The sequence below is a fragment of the Xyrauchen texanus genome, chromosome 27 (assembly GCF_025860055.1).
Source record: "Xyrauchen texanus isolate HMW12.3.18 chromosome 27, RBS_HiC_50CHRs, whole genome shotgun sequence".
NCBI lineage: Eukaryota > Metazoa > Chordata > Actinopteri > Cypriniformes > Catostomidae > Xyrauchen > Xyrauchen texanus.
In genome coordinates this window covers 11,427,926-11,446,052 of record NC_068302.1, presented here as the reverse complement: position 1 = coordinate 11,446,052, position 18,127 = coordinate 11,427,926, and the positions used below count along the sequence as shown (strand labels likewise).

The 18,127-nt window shown below is 37.4% G+C and overlaps 1 protein-coding gene across 6 annotated transcripts in view; it reads left to right on the top strand.

Moving 5' to 3' along the window:
- LOC127620789 (vinexin-like) overlaps window positions 1-17,959 on the top strand; it is a 74,512-nt gene extending 56,553 nt beyond the window's left edge. For 4 of the 6 annotated variants that reach the window (XM_052094027.1, XM_052094028.1, XM_052094029.1 and 1 more), the window contains exons 13-21: window positions 2,016-2,080; window positions 4,553-4,611; window positions 4,703-4,749; window positions 5,310-5,424; window positions 5,515-5,640; window positions 7,549-8,058; window positions 12,730-12,833; window positions 12,972-13,078; window positions 16,591-17,959. In XM_052094027.1, the coding sequence (XP_051949987.1) occupies window positions 2,016-2,080; window positions 4,553-4,611; window positions 4,703-4,749; window positions 5,310-5,424; window positions 5,515-5,640; window positions 7,549-8,058; window positions 12,730-12,833; window positions 12,972-13,078; window positions 16,591-16,652 (1,195 nt within the window). In that variant the 3' untranslated portion in view covers window positions 16,653-17,959. The remainder of the gene's footprint in view (window positions 1-2,015; window positions 2,081-4,552; window positions 4,612-4,702; window positions 4,750-5,309; window positions 5,425-5,514; window positions 5,641-7,548; window positions 8,059-12,729; window positions 12,834-12,971; window positions 13,079-16,590) is intronic. The other 2 variants (XM_052094032.1, XM_052094031.1) reach the window with 2 other exon arrangements.
- Window positions 17,960-18,127: the final 168 nt, after the last annotated feature.

The following is an 18,127-nucleotide window of genomic DNA, read 5'->3' as shown; positions in this document are numbered from 1 at the left end:
AAATGTAATCCATATGACTCCAGTGGTCAAATCCAATTATTCAGAAGCGATATGATAGGTTTAGGTGAGAAACAGATCAATATTTCATTAATTTAGGTGCTGTAAGCGATTTATTATTATTTTTGTTTTCCTTCATGGAAATCTATGCAAAAATGTTCATACTCCCTTAAAGATATGAATGAAATGAGTGTCCTGAGATATCTCACCGGTCTCTGTGACAGCTGTAGACTTGTCTGTGAACCGCGGACATTAATGCTTTTCACCTGTCCATAATTTTGCTTGTTCCCATAATGTTGTATTTGAAGTGGATCATTGAGGCTGTGATTCATAATGTTTGTCAGTTGAGGGCGCTATTGTGCCACTGTTGAATTTGACAGCCAAAGGAACAAACAATGCTTCTCTCTTTCTCTGTTTTGGTCTGAAAATTATCTTTGGAGGGCGGGGTTTTGGAATGAGGGGGCATGGCTAATTGAACGACACAAAATCGCTTACAGCGCCTTTAAATCCTTTTTACATAAATCTCCACTTTTACATTATTCTTCTTTTGTTTTTGGCAATTCACATTCTTTGTGCATATTGCCCTTTACTGGGCAGGGAGGAGAATTTATAGGAAAAAAGAACTGGAAAATGTATTTGTTTCTCACCCACACCTATCATGTCGCTTCTGAAGAAATTGATTAATCCACTGGAATCGTATGGATTACTTTTATGCTGAATTTTTGTGCTCACACTTCACTTGCATTGTATGGACCTACAGAGCTGAGACATTCTTCTAAAAAAATATTTTAGCAGAAAGAAAGTCCTACACATCTGGGATGGCATGAGAGTGAGTAAATGATGAGAGAATTTTCATTTTTGGGTGAACTATTCCTTTAAATGGAATTTGTGATGACATACATTTTAATGATACCAAACACCATTGTTTCTCTCATTCCCTGTCAATTTGAGAGCTACTGGAGATTTATTTTGTATGGACTAATTGTATGATACTTTTTATGCTTATAGAACCCTTTAATTCTTAATAAGTCACACACTGTATTCATACTGTACATTAGAACATTGCCTAACCTGAACCGTTAGTTAAAACCTCAAATTTCTATCACATATTCAATATATTTTCTATATATATTATACAGTATTTTAAACTGAATTGATATATTTATGGCTGAGAAAGTCTATCTGTTGCATTTTATAGAATCCCTCCTCTCTTCCTTTCGTCTCCCTTGTACCCCAGAGGAATTTTTGGTTTAGAGGTTGCTCTTTAAAATCTCTGGCATTGTTTAACTTATGGATCAACTTTGTCTCAGATGTTTATCCAAGAATTCCTTAGGAGAAAAAATTAGAATGAGACAAATTGAGACAATTGTTGATATGCGGTAAATTTGATGAATCATTTTTGAGTTCATGTTGAGATTTAAAATTTTTGCTTGGTGTCTTGAGTTTGAAACATTTAGAAATGTCTTCTAAAACTCTAGAGGAGACACAATTGAGATTTTAAGGGATTCTGTTCTCCGAAACAAGAGAAAGAAATCGGAAACACAGGACACTTAAGAGAAAAATCCCCATTTGATCTAATAAAAAAATATCGAAACATCCTTAAAATGAGATCAATTTACATGAGAATTGTAAAATTGCATACTTTATTAAATCTTGTTCTTGCCCAACTTGCCTTTTTTGTTTTAAGAATAAACATCACTAAATGTCATTATTTGATCTATTTTCTAAAAAAATAAAAATAAAATCCTAATATCTTTAGTAAATGTATCTTGCATTAAGGATATATATTATTATAATTTTATTTTAATTTTTTTTCTGGAAAATTAGAAGAAAAAACTTTGTGAGAAAAAAGTGTTGCTGTCCAGGAGAAACAATTGAGATGTTTTTAATGTTTCTTTCTTATGTGAACTGGCTTTTTAGAAATGTATTAACTGTGTTTATGTTCTTGCATTTTGTGGCATTGTAGAGACTTAGCTGCTTGTGATTATGGAATTATAACTTTTTTTTCTTCTTTCCAGCTCTCCCATAACCCCCTGCCCAGCTGTAAAGCAGGGCACAACAGCGAGCTTCACACATGCTTATGGTAAAATACAGTCATCTTCCTATTATATCTCCTCCCCTCTAGTATTTCCTAATGTATTTCCTCCACTGTCCTTGGTGCCCCAGCTCTGCTCTCTTCTCCTACACCTTTCTCCCCTCTGGTTGCCCCACAACTTGGCACAATTAATACAGAGACAAATTAAACACATTTCTTGTAACCAAGGAACACAAATAAAAAGTCAGTCACTGTGTTTGGCCGGGCAGGAAAGGTGTAGCCAGCAGCAGTATGGAAGTCTTAATTATAAATGACTGTAGCTTTTTCTAGTTGTTTTTCTTGGAGATTAGTCCAGAAAACTGTAAACACATTAATGCATACCGTGCTGGAGGCACCTTTAACCACTGCTAATATTGTTGTTCTTAAATCCAATTTAATTTAATTAAATCCAGTTTAATTTAATCTTTGACCTTATTTGTTAATGTAACCTTACATGTTGTGACATTTCCTTGTTAGTATTCACTTTTTCTGTGAAGGAATATAGTGCTAGGACTAAAATAACAAATGGCCAGAAATTCAGTTCTTTGCCCAAAGTTTAATTCCAGATTACATCAACTGACATAATGCATTAGCTGATCAAAGACATTCTCTAAAACTCCTCTGTAAAACCCCTCATTAACTCTCCCAAACGTGAGGATTACATAACTCCATATCATATGACAGTGAGGTACACTGCCTGGCCAAGAATGACCAGGTTATCCCATCAATAGATTTTTCTTCCCTGACACCACGTGCATATTACTGGACGACAATGCCAAGATTCATCAGGCTCAAATTGCGAAAGAGTGGTTCAGGGAGCATGAGGAATCATCTTCACACATGAATTGGCCACCACAGACAGGACTCTTAACCCCATTGAAAGTCTTTGGGATGTGATGGAGAAGACTGTACAGAGTGGTTCAACTCTCCCATCATTATCTCAAGATCTCAGCCAAAAATAAATGCAACTCTGGACAGAAATAAACATTGTGACGTTGCATAAGGTTGTTGAAACAATGCCACGATGAATGTGCACCGTAATCAAAACTGAAGGTGGTATTGATTGTATTGAGGCGAACCACTCTGTAAAGTCTTCTCCATCACATAGGGTAACCTGGTCATTCAGTACATTCAGGTGGTCATCTGACTTCATTTTATTGCTGCATAACATTGCTGAGCCTAGACCTGACCAACTAAAGCAACCCCCGATCATAACAATTATTTAAATCCAAACGGTAACTTTTTTTTGGCCAGGCAGTGTATCTGCCTACAGAAAGAGGTTTAAAAGCCTATGTGCACGCAAAGAATCATTGACTGCAGACAAAATGATCAGAGATCCTTCACATGCTTCTCATCAATACCTCCTTTAGCACTACACACCAGTTTTCAGAGTTTTCAGATAAAGAAACTACTTGAACCTACCTCAGATAAACCCTGCAGCCATTGTTAACAACGGCATTATGGCTATTCAGTCTTGACAGGCAGCCATAATTAGCTTAATCCATAAATTATGGGTCCAATAACAGGGCGTTTACTGAAATTAAGCGAGAAGTATTCGGCTGGTCGTGTGATTCTGAATGGGAGCCCCCATGAGGGGTCCCTCTCCATGTAGAATAAAACAGCATTTAGGTTACTGATATGACTGCACTCTTCATCTCATGTGAGTGTTCATGAATTTACACATTTTTCAAAAGTACAATTCATTTCTTTAGGAGTTAAACTTTTTTAATGAGGATCAATTACTGCGTGCACCTTTAATGACTAAAGTCGTTCATGAATGAATCGTTAATTTTGAACAAATCTTTTTTAAATAACTTCAGAATAATGAGTAGTTTCAGATAGTGATTTGTCCATTTTGTCGTTGCCACGAATGCGCAAAATTCCATGTTTCGTTCATTTGACACGTGCCTGCCGCATAGGCTCTGTAAAGGAAGCAGAATTGATTAGTTCACCTCCCGAGTCTTCGGGTCCAATCTTTTGTTCACCGGGTGTTCAGAGGGTGTTTTTTTTTTTTAATTTGGGTCTTGCAAACAAAAGAAATCTGTCTACTTGAAATGTTTGTAAGCACACAGTATGTGATTTATTTTATAACATTTAAAAAGTGCACTTTGCCAAATCAATCTCAACATTGCATTGCTGCAATATTTTAATACAAATTCCCCTCTCTGTGCCCTCCATACTGTATCTCCACTCTGATCGTTCTACTGGATTCACCAAGAAAAATTCCTCATAAATGCATACAAATTAAAACTAAAGTGGCCAATAACTCTATTATGCTTCTGATTTTAGTTTATTAAATGTTGAAGTGTTAAACTAGGTGGGAATCACTTGGGGTCCCAGAATATGATGCATATTTTATTATTATTATTATTGTAGAATGTAAACTGATGTGAGGTTTACATCTTGGTTATTCTAAAGATTTATGAGGTAACTCTTCATTGTTTATGAGCTGATATCTAATTTGATGGCATCCTTGTACAGACCGCGTAATCTCTATGTCGGAGACTATGGATTTCCCTCCAAAGAAAGAAGAGAAGAAGGTATTTCTTCCATTCTTTTGTAAAAAATGTATTAAAAGCTATAATAGTTTTGACACAGATTCTGAGGAACAATTCATATTTGTCTACACAGATGAAGGCAGCACGAGCCAAATTTAATTTTCAAGCACAGACCTCAAAGTGAGTAGAAACAAATGACACACTCAAACAGACATTATAGTCAGATCTGATGAGATCTGTTTAAGCCATGAACGTACATGGTATCAAGAAATACTGTATGTCCTCTCTGAATACAGATGGCTCAGGTTTTAGACAACTACTCAAATTCATGTTAAAATTGCGACCTCTCTTGTCCTACATTTGTATTGAATGTGAATGACCTTCATAATAAGAATTGTGAACATGTTATTGCATAATCATTGAGATCAGAGTATCAAGAAAATAGAGAAATATGATCTATTTAAAACATTATTTGAAATCCCACTGCAAATGTATTATTATTTTGTGTTATTCATTAAAAACTGCTGTGGCTCTTTTTTAATAGCATACATTTAAAGCAGTTCAACTGGTAAAGCACAATGCTAGCAATGCCAAGGTCATGGGTTGGATTCCCAGAGAACACACATACTGATAAAAATCATTTAATTTCAATAAAATGTAAGCCCTTTTAAAAAATGTATAAACCTTCCCAAGTGTGTTTACCACAACCTTTATAATGATCTTTGTTGTGTCATCAATAGGGAGCTGACCATACAGAAAGGTGATGTAGTGTACATACACCGACAAGTGGACACCAACTGGTATGAAGGAGAGCATCACGGGAGAGTGGGAATCTTTCCCACCAGCTATGTGGAGGTATGGCTGTATGCATGCGGGTGTGTTCTGAAACATTATAAACTTTCTATTTTGTCATTTTACCATGCTACCTGGCTTTTTTTCCCACAGATTATTCCTCCAACCGAGAAGCCCACTCCAATAAAGTCACCCACCATCCAGGTGTTGGAGTATGGGGAGGCAGTAGCCCTCTTTAACTTTAATGCCGACCTGCCTGTGGAACTGTCCTTTAGAAAGGTGCCATAAATGTCACACATTGTACTTCTACTAAAGGTTGTTTATGGCTGCCAATCAATGTCACAACTTGCCGTATGATATACTGTGCATTTCAACTGATGTGCTGTCTGACTTGTGTATATCAGCTACTTTACACTAGACTTGACTGTGGCTCATCCAGTTATATTTGGAGTGGCAAGTATGTAATTTTGGAATTACTTGCTTTTTCAGTATGTATACATTTGTCTTAAAAATTGGTTTGATCTTCATCTAAGTTATAATAATGAACAACCACAATCTGTTTATACTAATAACACACAAATTATTGTATTGTTCTTGTACATATTAAATACATCATTCAAACAGTCACAGTTTAGGTTGGGGAAAGGATGTGAATCCCTTGGCTAATGACATCAACAAAAGCTAATTAGAGTCAGCAAACCTGACACTAAATAAATGAAACAATATTGGTGTGGGTTAACGCTACTAAGTCTTATAAAAAGCACTCAAACATTTTGAATTTGCCATTCACAAGAAGCATCTCCATGCCTTGCAAAAAAGAGATCACTGAAGACCTACGATCAAGAATTGTTGCTTTGCATAAAACTGGAAAGGGATACAAAGTTATCTTAAAGAGCTTAGATTTTCATCTTTCCACAGTTAGACAAATTGTCTATGAATGGAGATGATTTGGTACTGTGGCTACTCTCCCCAGAAGATGACTTGTAGGGCACACCACAGAATGCTCAATCAGGTAAAAAAGAACCCTAGAGTTACTGCTAAAGACTTATTGGAACTGGTTAACATCTCTGTTTTTGAGTCTACTCTATGGAAAACATTAAACAGGCATGGTGTTCATGGCAGGACACCACGAAGGAAGCCTCTGCTTTCTCACAAAAATATTGTTGTGTGCCTGAATGTTGCCAAAGACCACCTTGGTACACCACAACGCTACTGGTAAAATGTTTTGTGGACTTTTGAGACTAAGGTTGAATTGTTTGTTAAGAACACGCAGCACTATGTACGGCGTAAAATGGGCACTGCATATCAACGTGAAAACATCATACCAACGGTGAAGTACGGTGGAAGGAGTATCATGATTTGGGCCTGCTTTGGGGCCTGGACTGGTTACCATCATTGAGGGGAAAAATGAATTCCCAAGTTTATCAAGATGTCCTACAGGATAATGTCAGTGAGGCTGTGCACCAGCTGAAGCTCAGTAGAAGCTGTGTGATGCTGCAGGACAAAGACACCTTAACACAGAAGTAAATCCACTACAGAATGGCTTAAAGAAAAGAAAATCCACCTTTTGAAGTGGCCCAGTCAAAGTGCAGACCTTAACCTAATAGAAATGCTGTGGAATTACCTCAAAAGAGTCATTCACACCAGACATCCTAAGAATATGGCTGAGCTGAAGAAGTTCTGAAAGGAGGAGTGTATAAAATCCTTCTGAAAGTTGTGCAGGTCTAATCTGCAGCTACGGGAAATGCTTGGTTGAGGTTATTGCTGCCAAAGGAGGATCGATCAGTTATTAAATCCAAAGGTTCACTTACATTTTCTACAGCACTGTGAATGCTTAGTGGGATGTGTTCAATAAAGACATGAAAGATTCTAATTGTTTGTGTGTTTTTAGCTTAAGCACATTGTGTTTGTCTATACCTGGGACTTTGATGAAGATGAGATCACATTTTATGACATATTAATGCAGGAAACCAGCTAATTGCAAAGGGTTCACATACTTTTTCTTGCCACTGTATTATGCAATACTGTTTTGAGTCTTAAGTTTTCACATAATGTGAAGCAGCTGTTTCTGAACTGATGCCAGACTGTTCATTTGTTATATATAAATGTACCTCTCTCCTCATTTGCCCCTTTGGCTGTTTACTCACATCATTTTTCTTCTTGTTCTGTTGTTTGTCTGTTGTTCAGGGTGAGGTGATCTCTATAACCCGTCGTGTTGATGATCACTGGTTGGAGGGTCGTATCGCGGGCACCACACGCAGTGGAATCTTCCCCATAAACTACGTCCAGGTCAACAAAATGCCTCGCACTAAAACTAGTGATGAGCTTCCCTCCTCGCTCCTCTCCCCCACTGCTACTTCAGAGCCCCTAAGCCCTGGCCGGCCCCTGCACTCCCCACCTTTACCTTCCTTATGCTCTCCTGAACTGCAGTTTTCACCTCACAAACACTCCTCCGGCCAGTCACGCTCCCCTCTGTCACCTGCACAGCCCACCTTCCCCAAACAGCCACCCAACCACTTCTTTTACCCGCCTGGCCCCACTTCATCCACCCCACACACAAGCAACTGGAGTGGATTACTGCATCCTCACATCCCACTGGATACAGACACCAGATCACCATCCAATCATGTGCTGACATCTCCCCAGGGCCCAGGACTGCCAGTGAACACCAACGTTGACCCTCAGTACATCACACAGGTTTGTATATAGAAAGAACGCTACATGTTTACTTGAAACAAATGATCAGCTTATTTTGGCAATTTTGAGATGATTAACAGAATTCATAATTTCAGAGTGCACCTTTTTTATATTATTTTAAATATGTGTTGTTTCCCTTATATTTATTGTTGGTCACTCCGATTCAATTTTGTGAGTCAGTTTCCATTGGACGGTTCATGTAAATAGGAGCTTTGCTTTCTTTTTTAAACAAAATGTTAGTGAAAATTACATTTACATTTATGTTAATTTTAATGCTGTCACACAAATGTAACCCTTACGAAAATTAACCATAGTTTAATTGTAATATTAGTAATATTGTAGTAACCAGGTAGGGTTGCACCAGCTATACGTAAGTGGGCACAAAGTCACAATTTACGCACTACCAAATATTTGAGCGTTGCACCTTTAAAGTTAGGTAGAACGTAAACCTACATATAAACTAAATATTTACGGAAGCCTCCAACCAGGAGTAACTGATAGAATAAGAAAGCAGACTGATATTTTATGACATCAGTGAGCTCATGTTTTGTGTGATCGTCATGAATCATTTCAACATACAATATGATGTTTTCATTTACACTCGTTTACATTAACATTTAAAACACTTTTCAAACTGTGCAGTTTTCAGGATGTGTCGCCCAGTTGAACACATTCAATATATATATATATATATATATAGGATATTAAAATGAATTCATGCCTGTTTTTCCAGCCTGTTTTATTAGTATTTATCACCCCTTATTTATTTTAGATACAGTTCCTATATATTGTCATTTACACAATGCAAATACACTATTTATCAAATCTACTTTTATTCTATTATCGTATATTAATGGGGATATAATTTATTACAGCTGACAGTTACGTGAGAAAACAAGGTTTGAACATCAACCGTAACAAGATCAAATTTAAATTCACGGATTTTTAACACTTCTGTTTACAAATATGAAGGCTGATTATTGGATCAATTCAGGTAAACGTCACATGAGAGTATGCATTACTTTATGGAGATTACGACCTACTAGTTAAGTCTTGCATTAAAAACAGGTGGTGCAACCAAATTAAGCACTGACTTAGTTACAACTAACTAGTAATTACTCAGCCCTTAGTGTGAACTTTAAGTCCCAACTTACGTGAGACCTTACGCACAGCTGTTGTAACCCTACCCGGTACTTTAAAGGTGCACTAAGTACGATTTTAGCAAGGATTCAGCTGGCTCTTACTCGTCCCAGCGGTCCAAGAAGTACTTGCGGTTTTGGACTCTACTGACACCCATCGTCCTGGAGTGCTGTCGCTTCAAATCAAATGTGTTTGTTTATCTTCTGTTATGTTACTTTTAGTCTGTGTTTATATTTGTCTCGTATTACACACATCCCTGTAATGAACATTGTTCTATCCAATCCAAAATAGTTTTTGCGCATTGTTGCACACCTGACTATGACCGGACAGTCGTGACTTGCGAGCTCTTGGCTGGCTGAACATAGCTTTGTGCTTGCGCTTGGTGTTTGATGTTGCGCTGCTCATCCATGATCCACGTGAGAGTGAGAGCTGGAGGTCATAGCTGTTTGTGCATTATGTGTAAAACTTTAAGTAGCAGAAACTTACTTACTGCACCTTTTAAAGGTGGAATCATTGGATAGATGTCATGTTTTAGAAGTATGTCGAAATATGGATTAAACTGACACCTAGTGGCTTGCATGCTGTATCATTCAAACTCAGTAGTTTTCAGCTTGCAATGTCATTTTTGAAATTCACCATGCACAGTAAACCAGGATTAATTTAACCCATGAATGAAAGTGTCCAATAAAAGTGCAGTAACTGAGATTAAGCGAGTAGTTTTCAGCTGGTCATGTGATGCTAACATTACATTACTGCCCCCACGGGCCCATAAATGGCGCCATAGAGTCAGATTTTCTACAGGAAGGCATGAGCCTATGTAGCTGCTAGAGAGTATGGCCAGTTTACGCAGCGTCTTGGTCCCACTCAGGGAACCAGGTTTTGGTTTCACGTAACTGAGATGTTCCCTTTTGTAGGACCTTGAGCTGCATAATCACATTGGGAATGATATACATTCATGCTATGCGAACAGTAGCTGCCAACTGTCTAAGCATATAGCCCATAACTTCCACAAGGGAGCTAAAGCATCTTAATAAAACAGAACAAATTATGAGTTTACTCATGTTCCAACAGAGAGAACCTGAGAAGCAGGAGTCAAACCCTCATCCAAATGAAATAATCTATCAAATGTATGCGGAGAGGACCACCCTGCCACTATACAAATGTCCTCCAAGGACGCACCTCTAGCCAAAGCCCATAAGGATGCCATGCTCCTCGTAGAATGGGCTGGAATACTCAAAGGCGAAGGTGAACCACATGCTTAGTAAGCACTTGAAATTGCATCAGTAAGCCAGTGAGACAGTTTTTACTATTACACCGAACCAAAGCTCACAAAAAACTGCTCTGGCTTAAACCTCTGGCTATTACGGTCAACATGAACCCACAGCGCCCAAACTGGGCAAAGCATATGCAATCTTTCATGCTCCTCCGTCTCAAATATGGGAGGATAGAAAACCAGAAAATTAATATTATGTGAGCAAAATAATGTAGAAATGACCTTGGGCACATAGCCCAAACAAGGTCTTAACACCACTCTTAAACACCCGGGCACAAAATCCATACATAAAAGATTGATCGATAAGGCATGCAAATCACCAACCCTTTTAAACGATGCCAATGCAACTAGCAGGGCCATTTTAAGAGAAACTTGCCGACTGTTGCCAAGGGCTCAAACGGACCACCTGAGGACACCTCTAAATATCCCATCAGGGAACGCAGATGGGACAAAAAGGACTAAGCCTGTGAACCAACACACCCGCGCATAAATCGAGAGACAGGAGAATGTCTACAGAGCATGGCAACATAAAATGTATGCGTTGCCGGGGCAAACCCTGCCCCAAAATGCTCTTGCAAAAAATCCAGCACTGTACCAACAGGGCTGTAGACTGGATTTTCACCTCATGCTGTACACCAAGAAGCAAAAATACGGCACTTGAATAAAGCTTGAATAATCCTAGTTGATGGAGCTCTAGCATTCAGAATGGTATCAACCTCAGCGAGGGATAACCCACCATTCAAAAGAGCGCCCCTTTGAGGGGCCATCCCCATAACTTCCACAAGTCTGGCTGGGGGTGCCAAATGATGCCCCGAGCCTGAGACAACATTTCTGTTCTGACAGGAATCTCCCAAGGCTTTTATTCCAGGAGAGAGACCAGAGTCAAAAACAATGGCCCCAACATTCATATTTTGTGTACACTTGAGTTCGATGAACATCAGATTCTGTTATGCATATCTCGAGACCTTGCTGATGGAGACAGGCTGAATTTGGGAAGCATTTAAAAAAAATTAATGATTATGTTCGCTCCCCAGCAAGTTGCAGAAGAAAACGGAACCATATTCTGGTTGTCGGACGTTCGAGGCGCGTACAATGCCGAACTCATCCCGATACTGACCGAAGGGCAAAACAGGAGAGAAACAGATATGTTTATATGGTCCAATTTCGCTCGCTGAATGGGGGCAGATCCTTTGTTACACAGCAAGCCAGTCAGGCTCATGTGTAGATCATACATTGAGTTATATTTTGCATGCCCCGAGACCCTTGGTCATGGAGGCAGAGGCCAAACTCAAGCTGAATATATTCAATGCTCATTCGCCAGCATAAATTATGGGGGAAACTGAGCTAAATTGTTGTACTGAACAACAGGCTAGACACTAAACTGATCCCAGCATATAATGGAGTAACAACATGTAGTACCCAGATCGCATGAATCACCCTCGTGAACAAAAGTATTGCCTTGACCAACTCGTTCCCCAGCGTGAGCCGTGGAGGGAAACATGAGGGAAATTCCAAATGGAGCAAATTTTAGCTCAGTCATTCCTTAACGTGATGCGCTTGGTTGGACTGCAAAACCATTGTGTGTAGATCCAACAGCTGATTGAAAAGTCAGAACAATCGAGCAGAGATAGCAGTGCACATCTCTTGTCTTTCCAGAAAGTCTGCGTGGTCCACTAATAGGCGAAAGATAATAGAAACTAGTTAAAATACCTCACATCTCCTGATAGAATCCCGAAGAAGCTCTCTGCGCCCTGGTTTGCCATCACTACGCTGGGGAATGTTCTCTTATTCCAGCCCCCTCTTTCTTCAGCCGAGCTCACCGGCCCCGTCTCCAACAGATCGCTTTGAAAGGGGAGGGGAGAGAGAGAAAGGACGAGTTCGCACCTCCATTGCCTTATACATGTATACACTGTACACAAATATATAAATCAACAATCTATAAAAATATAGATCTATAATAATCTATATATATATATGTATGTGTGTGTGTGTGTGTGTGTGTGTGTGTGTGTGTGTATATATATGTAAATCAATAATCCTAAAACATCATTAATAAAACTGTAGAAGTGAATACGTAAAAATACAGTACTTGCATATGGGAAGTGCTCAGGAAATCTGTATAAAAACCTGTGTTATTATTTTTCCAATTCTTTTTGGTGACACTAAATGAATTATACACTTCAGCTATAATACATGATTCCATCATGTTTAGATGAAAAAAAAAAACAAAAAAAACTTTTAAAATATTTATTTTTTAGGTTGGGACCAGAACACAGTCTCCACAGCTGAATGCACAAGTTAAGATTCCTTCCACGTCAAGATCTCCTGTGAAAATGGGTTCTACAGTCATTCCACAACAACAGTGAGTACCTCTCAAGTAGTCATAGAACTGTAATAAAATGCAAATGTATCTATATTATTATTAAGAATATTCAACATAATTCAGCATTAATACAACAATGTTCTACGGGTTTATCTTTTTAATTTCCCTCACATTCAGGTATAAAGCGATTTACAACTATAAACCCCAGAATCGAGATGAGCTGGAGTTGAAAGAGGGCGACATTGTTCAGGTCATGGAGAAGTGTGATGATGGCTGGTTTGTAGGTAATTGTCCTTTTTAAGAAAACAGTATATTTTATAATACAGTATTTAACAGGGTGTGAGATATCCGATTGTTTCCTGTCTCTTGATTGTTTCTGTCAAGATTTAGTCATTTCTTCCCTCAGATAGTAGATTTCTTCACACTGGCATTGTTGTGGCTTTAGTGTTTAGTTCTTTTTTTTTTATAGACCTTGCTGCTAACTACTGGGGAATTCTGACATTACTGTATAATCTTCAGGACTATCATAAGTGCAGCATTAATGCAATTGTGTCTGGTCACACAAGATGCCCACTACAAGGAACGCCCGCCTTGAATATCAAAGTGATTTTATTGGCTGAAAGATTTTTCAAAAACTATTGCAATTGCAGTATGATACGTGTTGTCTTAACTATGTACATATAACAAAGAATAACTTTTAATTATGCCATATGTCATATTATTAAATCAAAGATATAAATCATGAAATTAAACATTTATCTGCTCTGTTTTTTCCAATTAGCTCACAAGCTAACCAGTTAGCCTATTAGATTTGCACACTATTAGCCAATTAGCCTGCTAGTTACACAAGCTTAGTTAGGTTTCCTAGGTCATCCTGTTTCTGCCATAGACACAAATAGCAGAAGTAGTAAGAGTATTATGGGTAGTATGCATTTTGAACTCAGCAACGGTGATGCAGCTTCTTGTCCTCTTCATTTTCATCACGCTTTTCCTCATTGTCGCCACCTAGTGATACGGTGGTTTGATTGCAATTAATAGACCTTTAATGTTGCGGTATATTGAATCATTTTACAAACTTTGCATTTTTTAATCTTTGTGGTTAAGTTTAGGGGTAGGTGTAGGGTTTAAAAACAAACACAGTGTATGAATGTGACATCTGTAACTACGTTTCCATCCAAGGATTATTTGCAAAAAAAGTTTTAGCGCATCAAAATAAAGCAGATGGAAACGCACATTTAATCCGTTTAACTGAAGCGCATACACTCTGTCGATATATCAAATGTCATGAAAAAATGGTTTGGAAACACTTTTTATTGATAAAATTGGCATTAACACAAAAATGTAGTCACATGACAGGGTTTGCCCCAATTGTTAGCCTGTGTTAATCATGACGACAGTATTGAAAGACAATTTATTGTGAGTGATTATGGATTGATTTTTATGGCATATAGATCTGATGCTGCAAACGTGACTCTTCATGGAGTGCCAACACAAATATCTCGTGCACATTGAACAAATGAATGGCCACTGTTTGCGATTTAATTTAATTGCAGTATCCATCTGTTTATTTATTAAAGTTGCTTTTCCACACAAAAATAGATGGCAGTCATGGAATTGGCCCACAAAACATAAAACATATCATTTCTGTGCACAAATATGTTTTAAATTAAGAATAAATTCACAATGCTAGGTGAAAAGCTTCAGCGTGTTTTTTTATTTTATTTTTTTTTTGGTAACATTTACAGCCCAATTCTATTAAAATATTGTTGTTTACTTTTGAAATAATGCTGTAAAAATTCTCTGTATTAAACTAAATAAATTACCAAATGAAAAAAGCATTAAATTAAAAAAATTAATGGCCACATGAAAAAAGCATTAAATTAAAAAAATTAATGGCCACACGAAAAAAGCATTAAATTAATAAATAAATTACAAACAAAAAACAATATATATATTTTTAGACATATATGCCTTTTTTTCCCCTCAAATTTAAATTAGCCTTACCCTGTTCTGTAGATGATTGAAGTCGGCTGAATGGTGTTCTCAGAATTTTCAAGACTATAAACTATCAGATCTATTTGTCCATTGAGTTCATTTTCAGAAAACAAGCTTTTGAATATTTTAAAACGTTTAAATACTTTAAATCTAACCATCTTTACCTCGGATCACATTTACTGCTTCTTCAGAAAATATAAATTTTCATTTTGAAGCTAAAATAAATTTTAGATAATGATCAAGTTCAGTTGGTCATTTAAAGTTGCTGGAGAAATATGCGGGACATAATGCAGTTGTGATGGCGATGCTTTAGATTAGATGATTGTTCAAAATATTTAATGTCAGGAATGTATCATATATGTAAACCCTGATATCACACCGCATCATTTTCTTTTTTTTTTTAATAGTTGTGCAAACAGCATATACACATCGATCGATGGTCCTTATACTGAGACAGAAAGTTTCCGCCACTACTTGGTGCAGGTTGTCAGTTTGAACAGGGCCATGACAATCCACGTTCGGGCCAGAACTGATGCCAACCTGCGATAGGTGCAACATCAGGACCAATATTACAGTCCTATCAGAAGGGCAACTGTTCCCTTTTGATTGCAATTCCTCTTCTGATTGCTTTTATTTGTGAATTTAAAATGATACATTTACAAATACTGGATAATTTTTATGAATTGTCTCAATTTAATCTCCCCATTTTACCAAAACTTCGGAGGAAAAAAAATTAGGGAGAATTTAGGAATAATTAGGAGGCGAATTAGCGATAAATTTTCTGAATGAAACGGCTTTAGGGCAGATTTCTTTAGCGCTAAACCAAAACTTAAGCGACAAAGTGTTTTTTTTTGGCATGACGTCATCACGCACACCCTTTTTTATCAATAAAAGACCATTTGAATGGAAACGGGCAGAAGGCGGCAAATGTCGCAATTTCACTTTTCGCATTTTCACTTTGTCGATAACAAAATGGCGCGAAAGGTGGATGGAAACTAGGCTTGTGTCAACACGTTTCAAAGTTTTTTTTAATTTTTTTATTACAGGGTGCATGTCTTGTAGTCTTGCAGAATGCAGACAGACCCTTCTCCATTGATGTCCTGAGGGAATATAGTGAATGTTTACTGTAATTGAATTGTAAGGATTAGTAAAGCAATACCGTAGCTACTTTGCATAAAGCTGCAGTCACATACATACATGTACAGGATGTGATGTCATGCTTGAGGGCTTCTGATTTAAAATTAATTAATCTAAAATAACATATACATATACATACATATATTTTATTCAGAATGTTGAAATATACAGTCTACTCACTTGCCTGCCATAATAAAAACATGCAACTTTAAAATTTGTATTCTTTGTATTGAGGTCAGTGTGTACTGTTTCAATCTTCTGTTGGTCACATGTCTTCTCCTCATACGAGAGGCTCATAGGCTTACCTAGTCACGTGAGCTTACCTTAAAAAAAAATCGAAAGTTCTGGCAAGTTAGTCACAAACTTGCCACAAATTTGCAGCAGATTTCCCACTCATTATTTTCACATAAAAATGTGCTTGTGATTCACCACAAATGTTTGCCATAAGTTTGCAGCTCTTCACCAGTAGTGTTGAACCGGCAGCAAACCTTTGGCAACAATGGACAATTTGTGGCAAGTTTGCACTCTTGTTTATTGAACGCATTTCCACTCTCTTTGGATGTGTTTGAATAGAAGTGAATAGAGCATGTCTAGTCTAGTGTGACCGCAGCTTAAGTTATATGTTTTCTTATGTAAATAAGTGATTTTTATTTTTTCCTGTTAGGTATGTCTGAACGGACTCAAGCTTTCGGAACATTCCCTGGCAACTATGTGGCACCAGTTTAACAGCTTCCACAAATTCTTCCAATCACATTTTTGTCCTTGGCAAGCACTGCCACTCCAGGCTCAACCACTACAGTCTGTACTATCATTGCAAACTCTATACAGTACAACACCACTGCCCCCCTTACACACACACACACACACACACACACATATATATACAAACAATATGAATTTCCTTCATATTCTCCACTTCTTATCCACCAAGTTATGCATGTGCACTCCTCACCTTGTTACTATGGCACCCATGTTACCATAGTAAAGAAGCCTCTAGCAGACTTAAAGATGTTGGACACAGAAGGGTTGTCACAGTATGTCCACACTGCATGGTGCCTTGAAGATTCTTTGATTTTTATATGAAAAGCACCAGAGACTGGATGTTGGACTGTTGAATAACCACATATTCTTCTGAAGGACACGCTTGACAGCTGAAATATATATTCTGAATGAAACATCTTTGTAAAGTTTATCTCTATTTTGGTTTCAGATCTGTAACAGCATTGTCCATGAACACTACAAACCCTGAGGATACAGAGCTAATATCTGGATAGAAACATGGTCAAAACCATTCATTTTCATGATCACAATTGCCATTTACTTTAAGCTAGCTTAGTTGACCGCCACTTCATATTATAGAAACAACTGCTATCATTATCAAGTGTGCAAGCGCTTAATGCAACTGTCGTCAAGTGTTTTATCTGAACGTATATTGTTCACAGTTATTCTGAACATGTTTTGGACAAGTCAGCTGCAGTGATTTTAAATTGGGTTTGAAATCTTGGGCTGGGTTCCAACCAAACTTGATAAAACCAGGTCTTGGACTAAATGTTAATCAATGTTTATTTCATTGGCTGTAAGAATAAGATCATATTAACACATGAATTGCACACTGAATATGCTAATCAGCAAAATGACCTAACGCATCAAACCATTTATGTCAATCATGTGCCCTGGCAAGTGATTCTTCAGGTAAAAGAAAGCATCTTCATAACCTGTTTCTGAACATGAAGTCATCTTTATCACATCATAGGCAATTTTCACAGGAATCTGAGGATTTTTTTTTTTGTGAGGAAGTTTATCATAAATGTTGTTGTTGAAGGTGCCATACTGTATTATCAGCTTACTTTGACTTCTGTCTAACTTCCTGGCAACTGAAATTGCTGTTATTTTGTACAGATTATTGAATTGTCATTGCATAGTTATCAAATCATGGCAAAAGAAAAAAAGCTAATATATTTTTATTGATGACACAATGTATTGCTGTATGTAAGGTACTCACAGATTTTTATAATGATCAAATAAATGGTGAAATAAAAATCTGTTGCTTGTTACTTTTACTATGAGCCTCATTCTAACCATTACAATGTCCCCTTGTTCATAATCAAATTTGATTTGTAAATCTCGTACAATTCTATAAATGCTTATATTATGCCCTAGCTTGTTTGAATTTTTTTTTATTTTAAACAATCTTAATCTTT